Here is a 9,969-nt window from a genome sequence, read left to right on the forward strand (position 1 = left end):
CGGGTATGAATGGTGAGAGGAATTCCAGCCACTTTGTATTGTTTCTCTCTGATTTTGTTTTTCTACATTCTACAGGTATGCCATTTGACAGGCAGGTCTGAAGCATTACTAAAGGATTTGTTTTTAAAATTAAAATAACACACATGGTACCCTTACCTGCTCCCTGCAATGGTACTGCACAGAGCAGCCCCAAACCTCCTCTTCTGGGGTCCCCTGATGGATATTTTAAGCTCCTTTTCTTCAGTTTCTTCCCTGTAGCAAGCCACTTGCTCTGGGGACTGGCATGTGGACTAGCTCCCCAGGGCCGGTCTGCGTGTGTCTATAGATATACACAGAGTGGCTCGGCCCCACCCCCTGCTCTCAGGATTTACCTGACAGTAGAAGGAGCCAATGGTTCCCACTGCTGCCCGATCCTCCTGTGAGAAGAGAAAGATGGGAGAAGAACCGCAGTCGGGCTCAGTGCTGGATCAATGCAGGACTCAGGTAAGTGTTTGGTTGGGACACAGAAAGTGGCAGAACATTGTTTACCTTAATGTGGGGAATGCTTTAAGGGAAGAAAAGATTTTATGTTCAGGGCCAGTTCCCACCATAACCACCTGCAGACCAGTGACGTGCCCATACGTTGCCGGACCTTCGCTGGTGATACTGGGATGATGGCTGCAGCTGAAGAAGTCATCCCGGTGTTGTTTATTAGAGCCGAGGGTCTGCTTTCTTATAAAAGCAATCCAACCAGATAATTAGCCACTGGATTGCTTTTACAAGCAGCGGGAAGGGACGTCCCCCCTCCCACCACCTTCTGTGGCCCTCTCAGCCTCTCCTGTCCCATAGAAGCAAACAGAGGCCAGATTGGCCCTGATGGCCTCCATGATGCAGGAAGATGGAAGTGATGAGCATTCATCCCTTCTGGTTTTCTGGAATATAAAATGGTAAGGCCCCTTTCACACCGGGTGGGCCCGTCAGCGGATCCTCTTGCTCAGCGGGGGATCTCTCTGCTGATCGCTGTTGGGCAAATGGATGACAAGCCTGCGTCTGCTTCGCTTATACAGAGCGGACATGGACACGGCCCGCTGTCCTCTATGGGCGGTCAGACTGCCATGTGATCCAATCCAATGGACAGGAGGGGAATGGATCCCCATCTGTCTCTTTTTGGTGGATCGGATCGGATGTCGGCGAGTGTAAAGGGACACATATCCGTTTACACCTGCCGCTCCATAGAGGAGAATAGAGGTTCTGATCGGGTCCGGACCCAATCGGAACGTCCGTGTGAAAGGGGCCTAAAGTATCTGATTACACTGATCTTGGTGCGATCAGATGTTAAGGGCAGAGGAGAGATTTGGAGGCTAATACACCCCAGATCTCTCCATAAAGAGTACCTGTCACTGCCTATTGCTATCACAGGGGATATTTATATTTTCTGTGATACCAATAAAAGTCATCCAAATGAAATGTAAAGTGACAATGTCAACAAAATAAATGGAAAGAAATATGCAGCCCCCTTCCCCCCGTGTTTGTGAGCAAAAGGTGAATGCACGAGACATGCCGCACGCTTTCAAACAGCGATGGTCCCACACATGTGAGGTAACACCGTGAACATCAGATCGAGGGCAGTAATTCTAGTACTAGACCTCCTGTGTAAATCTAAAGTGGGGCCCTGTAAAGGCTTTTATAGCATCTCCTGTGGATAATGACATTTACGTCATTTGTGGCTGTTGCAGGCGTGCGCACTTTTAAAGAATGACACGTTTGGTATTTATTCACTCGCTGTAACATACATTTTTAAATTTATACCGCGTGTAAAAAATTGCAACACCCTTCATTTTATTCTCTAGGACCTCCGCTATAAAAAGTCTATAACGTTTGGGGCTCTAACTGATTTTCTAGCAAAAAAAATGATTTTGAAATGTAAATAAAAATGGTCAGAAAAGGCCTGATCTTCAAGTGGATACATTGCACAGGAACGTGCTGCGCATGCAATGCTCTGTGCGTTCCAGTGCGATTCACATGCTATCTGGGTGCAGTATGATTTCACACCATTCATTTGAATTGGCTGAAATGGCACCAGACCACAGCTAAAGTTGTGCTTGGACTACTTCACAAAACACACAGCAACCGGACCGCATGGAACGTCAGTACTTCTGTGCCATGCCATCCAGTGCAGGAAAATGCCCTGTGATTGTGGCCTGCGTTTGGGGTGTCGTTAACATTGCACTGACACCAGGTGGGGGACACAAACATGGACCTCAGATTTCCCACATCACATTCTGGTGTCAACTGGCCCCCAGAACCACTCTAAACACATAAGCTTCATAGATATTGGGACACGATTGTCGGCACCATTAATCAAGCTTTTTTCAATGACATCAAACTGAACCCAAACCCCTTCACGCCTGAAGGTACAACAAATGTTCATGCCTAAGCACAATTTTGCAGCTTTGATATGCGTTAGTGAAACCGTCATCACAACTACTTTGTGCATCCAGTTGGTAAATGGTAATGGACATCTCCTGATTTTATTTTATGTGACCAAAGGAAAACAGGCCCAAAATAGTGAAAATCATTTTTTCTAAAGTTAGCTGTATATTTCTTGCTGCTGCCATAACCCACCACCAAAGGACAACCCCCAACAATTCTCCTGCCCCCAACGATGGCAGCAATACCTCGTATGTGTATGTTAGTTGCTGTTTGTACCCGTAGTACAGCCCAGAAACAGTACTGCGCAGTTTTCTTTACATTTTTTTTTACCTACTAAAACACACCGACACTAACTGACACTGATACTAATTTACATAAATAAATAACCCCCCCAAAATACTGACTCTGACCTTAACCTTTGACCCTGACCTTGACCCAAACACTAACCCTGGCACTGTCCTAGATCAAACCTTCATCTACGTATTTTTGTTATTTTAAATTACTGTTATTATTATTAATATTATTATTGATTGATTTTTTTACACACTGTTGTTTTTTTTTTTTCTGAGAGGAGAGACAATGTAAGAAAACACGTGGGGCGAGCTTCACAGTGACTCCTCATTGTGATAGCCAATCAGAGGCTCACAGTGATCAGGTGACCCAGAGTTGGGAGTTCTGAGTTTTGATCATTAGTATGGGACCCAGAGCTCTCAGTGAGACCCCCGCCTCTGTGCTGGGAGCTGGCCATACGGCGCGCTCCCACCACAAAGACAGACATGCAAATACAGTGAGGAACAGAAGTATTTGAACCCCCTGCAATTCTGCAAGTTCTCCCACTTCTCCATCATGGAGGGTCTGACATTCACATTGGAGGGGATTCCCACTCTGAGGACAGAATTCAGGAAATCACATTGTATGATTTGTAAAGAATGTATTTGTCTCGCACGGCTGAACAGAAGTATTTGAACCCCTGAGAAGATCCGTGTTAATATTTGGTACAGAAGCCTTTGTCTGCAATTACAGAGGTCAGACGTTTCCTGTAGTCCTTGGCCAGGTTTGCACTGCAACAGGGATTTTGGCCGACTCCTCCACACCGATCTCCTCTAGATCTGTCAGGATTCGGGGCTGTCGCTGAGCAACACGGAGTTTCAGCTCCCTCCAAAGATGTTCTATTGGATTTAGGTGTGGAGACTGGCTAGGCCACTCCAGAGCCTTGATATGCTTCTTACTGAGCCACTCCTTGGTTCTCCTGGCTGTGTGCTTCGGGTCGTTGTCATGTTGGAAGACCCAGCCACGACCCATCTTCAATGCTCTGACTGAGGGAAGGAGGTTGTTGCTGAAAATCTCACAATAAATGGCCCCATTCATCCTTTCCTTAATACAGTGCAGTCGTCCTGTCCCCTTCGCAGAAAAGCACCCCCAAAGCATGATGTCACCACCCCCATGCTTCACAGTAGGGATGGTGTTCTTGGGATGCAACTCATCCTTCTTTTTCCTCCAAACACGACGAGTGAAGTTCTACTTTGGTCTCATCTGACCACATGACTTTCTCCCATGCCTCCTCTGCATCATCCAGATGGTCATTTGCAAACTTCAGATGGGCCTGGACATGTGATGACTTGAGCAGGGGAACCTTCAGACGGGCCTGGACATGTGATGACTTGAGCAGGGGAACCTTCAGCCGGGCCTGGACATGTGATGACTGGAGCAGGGGAACCTTCAGCCGGGCCTGGACATGTGATGACTTGAGCAGGGGAACCTTCCATGCAATGCATGATTGGAAACCATGACGGCGTAGTGTTCTACCGACAGTGACCTTTGAAACTGTGGTCCCAGCTCTCTTCATGTCATTGGCCAGCTCCTCCCTTGTAGTTCTGGGCTGATTCCTCACCTTTCTTATCATCAGTGATACCCCACGAGGTGAGATCTTGCATGGAGCCCCAGTCCGAGGGAGACTGACAGTCGTCTTCAGCCTCTTCCATTTTCTAACAATTGCTCCAACAGTTGATCTATTTTCACCAAGCTGCTTGGCAATTGCCCCGTAGCCCTTTCCAGCCTTGTGCAGGTCCACCATTTTGTCTCTGGTGTCTTTTAACAGCTCCTGGTCTTGCCCATGGTAGTAGTTGGCGTCTGACTGACTGTGGGGTGGACAGGTGTCTTTAAAGAGCTCAGACAGGTGCTACTAAGTGAGATGAATGAGTGGAGTAGAGGTGGACTTTTTAAAGGCGCAGTAACAGGTCTTTGAGAGCCAGAATTCTTGCTGTTTCTTAGGGGTTCAAATACTTCTGTTCAGCCGTGCGAGACAAATACATTCTTTACAAATTATACAATGTGATTTCCTGAATTTTGTTTTTTAAATTCTGTCTCTCAGAGTGGGAATGCACCTACAATGTGAATTCCAGACCCCTCCATGATTTCTAAGTGGGAGAACTTGCAAAATCGCAGGGTGTTCAAATACGTCTGTTCCTCACTGTAAGATGGTAATGTGATGCAATGTGATCTTTAAATACCAATATTGTACCGCGCTCCAATATATTCAACCTTGTGTGATATTATAAATTAATAAGTGTACCACCAATAATCCAGTAATTATATAAATCAGTTATACCTAAATATATCATTTATATAAATTAATTAATTCATAATTGTGAAAGAATAACTATTAAAAAATATATAAGTGGAAAATATATATGAGAAAAAGATTTAAATGAGAAAGAAATGAATTAATTTAGAACAACAGTTCACTACTTTAGGAATGAGATGGTATTGTAGTTCAATCTAATCTGTGTGATGAGTCTGTGTTCACAGCGTGAACCCCTCTCTCCTTTCTCCTCTCCTCTCTCCTTTCTCCTCTCCTCTCTCCTTTCTCCTCTCCCCTCTCCTCTCTCCTCTCCTCTCTCCTTTCTCCTCTCCTCTCTCCTCTCCTCTCTCCTCTCCTCTCTCCTTTCTCCTCTCCTCTCTCCTTTCTCCTCTCCTCTCTCCTCAGCTCAGCCTTCTCAATAGGACTTTCTCCGCTGGCTGCTTTGTTTATTCCTCCATATACGGAACATACAGAGAAGGGAAAAGAAACATAGTGTCTTATCCGGGATAACGATTGTTTATTATGCTTTGATCTCCCACTCACATGGTGTAAATATAAGTAGCGCTTTGTATAAATGTATCCAGATAGTATTACAGACAGCCTTGCAGGTGTGTTTGCCTTCAGTGAATATACTCGCCGTTCCTCTGTGGATGCGTGATGACGTCACCGCCCCTCCCCTACACGTTATGCTACAGGGACTCGTAGCTTCCTCTGGGGGATGTAGTTTTGCATGTCATCATGCACAGAGACTATTTATATCCTACCGGCGCCATTTTTGCTATGATATATTAGCTCTTCGTTTCTCCTCCATAATTTTAGAGTTCAGACTATGTCTCAATGTCATACATTATGTATATACAAAGTGCGCCTCAGCATCCTACGGCTGTATACTCAATGTTTTCATACACACCCTTCACAATTTGGATTGCAATCTTATACTTATTCATCACCACTAAGGTTATCATATTATAATCAACATATCCATAATATCCCCTTATTTTCATACTTTATCACTATGTTAAACATTTTAATTCATTTTTAAAACATTTTTAAAATTAAAATTAAAAAATATATTTTATTAATTTACATACATTATTTCATAAAATGTACTTCTTAATAATATAAAAATAATAATTATAAAAATAAAATTAAAATAAAAAAAAAAAAATGAAAAAAAAAATATAAAATAAAAAATAAAATAAAAAATAAAAAATAAAAAAATAAAAAATAAAAATAAAAAATAAAAAATAAAAATAAAATTAAAAGTAAAAATAAAAATAGATATAAAAATAAATATAAAAATAAATTGGATAAAACATATTTAAATTTGATTTTAGGAGAGAGGAGAGGAGAAAGGAGAGAGGGGTTCACGCTGTGAACACAGACTCATCACACAGATTAGATTGAACTACAATACCATCTCATTCCTAAAGTAGTGAACTGTTGTTCTAAATTAATTCATTTCTTTCTCATTTAAATCTTTAAATCTTTTTCTCATATATATTTTTCACTTATATATTTTTTAATAGTTATTCTTTCACAATTATGAATTAATTAATTTATATAAATTATATATTTAGGTATAAAATAGAAAAAAACAGCAGTGAGCGCTAATCCTATAAGCGGCTAAGCACTCTAAGCAACCAATGTAAACTTAAATGAAATAACATAAAAATAGTGCAGCGCTAAAGTAGTGACAATATGACAGGTAAAAGTCCACTAAAAATCTTGGTCATAAGGACGTGTCCAGTGACAAATGAAGATTCAGAAGTGGTGATCCGTGTGGAAATGGCTGAAAAACGCACTCACCAGAAGTAAGACACATAAACGCAGTGTGCATTTAGAGCTCATGGATCTTCAATCCAGAGGGGAGTAAAGCTGGTCCGGTTATAGGAATGGTGAATCCCTCCTCCGTGGGTGCAGCAACAGATCTTCCTTCTCTCGATTAGATGTAGAATTCCAAGACCAAGATTCTGCAAGCAAAAGCTCCTCAAGGGAGTTTTAGGGAAGGACACCCATAGTGTAGTAGGTTATAAAAAACAGCTTTATTAGACGTCGAGACGCTATGCCGCCGGAGCCACGTGGAGGCCCGGCGGCCATTATTCAGAGTGTCAGGGTTAGTCTGTCTTGCTGACACATCTTTATGATACCTGCCTACTTTGAATTTGAATTGGATATCATTATTCTAATAAAGCTGTTTTTTATAACCTACTACACTATGGGTGTCCTTCCCTAAAACTCCCTTGAGGAGCTTTTGCTTGCAGAATCTTGGTCTTGGAATTCTACATCTAATCGAGAGAAGGAAGATCTGTTGCTGCACCCACGGAGGAGGGATTCACCATTCCTATAACCGGACCAGCTTTACTCCCCTCTGGATTGAAGATCCATGAGCTCTAAATGCACACTGCGTTTATGTGTCTTACTTCTGGTGAGTGCGTTTTTCAGCCATTTCCACACGGATCACCATATATTTAGGTATAACTGATTTATATAATTACTGGATTATTGGTGGTACACTTATTAATTTATAATATCACATAAGGTTGAATATATTGGAGCGCGGTACAATATTGGTATTTAAAGATCACATTCATACACCTGGAGAGGGTGTAATAAGTACCTGGCGATCTAATATTTTATGAAATTTATGTATGAACTAATTAATATTTTGGTAGTTCACATTTATATATTTTTTATATATATTTTTTATGCACAAAATTGATTGATCATAGATAAAGAAAACTTCTAGTGGCTCACAAGTAATTATTTAATTCATGATGCAAGGTGTACTCCTATACTTTTGAATTTTAACATATTATTTTTCTATCCCAAGTGGACCATGATGGCTGTGAAAACCCAATAGCATAAGGCTGTTGTGCGCTATGTTACACGTTTCTGACTTTGGATGTGTTTCATTATCTGACAATGCATGTCGTGATACTGATTGTACTCAGATGTCAACTCTGGAATGTTTTGGATGTTTTCATAAATTTTCATTTTAATTAAAAAAATATAGAAAACATCTTTATTTAGCCCTTTATATAGAATTCTGACTTTTTTGTTTTTCTGTACAGGTGGATTGAAGAACCAAGTTTTCAGTCATGCTGGTCTTCATAAGTACAACTCAGTCACATGGGAAACGAGCCAAATGGATGTCTTAGGTGATGGAACGTCTTTATCGTAGGTCACTGGAGGATTCACACAGGATACGAGACATATCAGTGTTCTCAATGTTGTAAATGTTTTGGATCCTCTTCAACATTGATCCCCCCTCAGAGGACAACAGGAGAGAAGATATTTCAGTGTTGTGGAAGTGACAATGCTTTACAATGTAGTTCAACCCTTGCATCCATAACAATTATTTCAGAAGCTATTTCTTGTTTGGATTGTGATAAAGGTTTTACAATGAAGGCAAAACATATCACACCCCAGAAGGGTCACACTGAAGAGAAACCTTTTCAGTGCTTTGAGTGCAACACAGCTTTTACAACAAAGGGTAATCTTACCAAACACAAGAGGGTTCACACCAGAGAAAAGCCATATCAGTGTTCTGAATGTGATAAAACCTTTACATCGAAGGATCAACTTATCAAACACCAGAGGAGTCACACTGGAGAGAAGCCATATCAGTGTTCTGAATGTGATAAAGCTTTTACACGGAAGTCAAATCTTATCATGCACCAGAGGATTCACACTGGAGAGAAGCCATATCAGTGTTCTGAATGTGATAAAGCTTTTACAATGAAAGGTAATCTTATCACACACCAGAGGGTTCACACTGGAGAGAAGTCATATCAGTGTTCTGAATGTGATAAAGCTTTTACAGTGAAAGGTAATCTTATGACACACCAGAGGATTCACACTGGAGATAAGACATATCAGTGTTCTGAATGTGATAAAGCTTTTACGCAGAAGTGCTATCTTATCACACACCAGAGGATTCACACTGGAGAGAAGTCATATCAGTGTTCTGAATGTGATAAAGATTTTACAATGAAGTCAGATCTTATTATACACCAGAGGATTCACACTGGAGAGAAGCCATATCAGTGTTCTGAATGTAACAAAGCATTCACAATGAAGTCAAGTGTTATCACACACCAGAGGATTCACACTGGAGAGAAGCCATATCAGTGTTCTGAATGTAACAAAGCATTCACAATGAAGTCAAATCTCATCACACACCAGAGGATTCACACCGGAGAGAAGCCATATCAGTGTTCTGAATGTGATAAAGCTTTTACAGTGAAGTCAAATCTTATCAGACACCAGAGGATTCACACTGGAGAGAAGCCATATCAGTGTTCTGAATGCAATACCACTTTTATACAAGCGTCATCCCTCATCAGACACCAGATGATTCACATTGGAGAGAAGCCACATCAATGTTCTGAATGTGATAAAGCTTTTAAAACTAAGTCAAGGCTTATCATACACAGGACAGTTCACACTGGAAAGCAGCTTTGAGTGTTCTGAATGTGATAAAATGTTTACAACCAACAGCAAACTTATCATACACCAGAATACTCACACTGGAGAAAGGCCATATCAGTGTTCTGAAAGTGGCAAAGCTTTTGTATATAAGGAAAGCCTTATTATACACCAGAGGAGTCACACTGGAGAGAGGCCATATCACTGTTCTCAATGTGACAAATCTTTTAAACAGAGAAAACAACTTAACACACACAAGAGGGTCCACACCAAAGAAAATCCGTAGCCGTGTTGTGAGTGTAACAGATTTTTTTACATAAGTCACAGCTGATCACACACCAGAGGATTCACAGGCTTCAGCTGCAGGAGGTAATGGGGAGAAGGGGGGTTTAAAGGGGTAGAAGCCCAAGACTATTTTACCTTTTGACTATTTTTATCAGACAAGTATTGACAGTGAACTGTGTTTCCTAATGATTTACATCTCTATCCTTTTTATGGAGCTTTGACTGAACATGTAATATATTTTCATCATTCATTAACTGAGC

General features: G+C 41.3%; 1 protein-coding gene across 1 annotated transcript in view; it reads left to right on the forward strand.

The window, feature by feature from the left end:
* LOC149469379 (uncharacterized) overlaps positions 1 to 9,588 on the forward strand; it is a 107,693-nt gene extending 98,105 nt beyond the window's left edge. Inside the window, exon 3 of the mRNA XM_089669333.1 lies at positions 8,524 to 9,588. Coding sequence (XP_089525459.1) covers positions 8,524 to 9,460 — 937 coding nt within the window. The 3' untranslated portion in view covers positions 9,461 to 9,588. The remainder of the gene's footprint in view (positions 1 to 8,523) is intronic.
* Positions 9,589 to 9,969: the final 381 nt, after the last annotated feature.

This window comes from Staurois parvus, unplaced genomic scaffold (genome assembly GCF_062004578.1).
Source record: "Staurois parvus isolate SC_StPar_1 unplaced genomic scaffold, SC_StPar_1.0 ptg000072l, whole genome shotgun sequence".
Taxonomy (NCBI): domain Eukaryota; kingdom Metazoa; phylum Chordata; class Amphibia; order Anura; family Ranidae; genus Staurois; species Staurois parvus.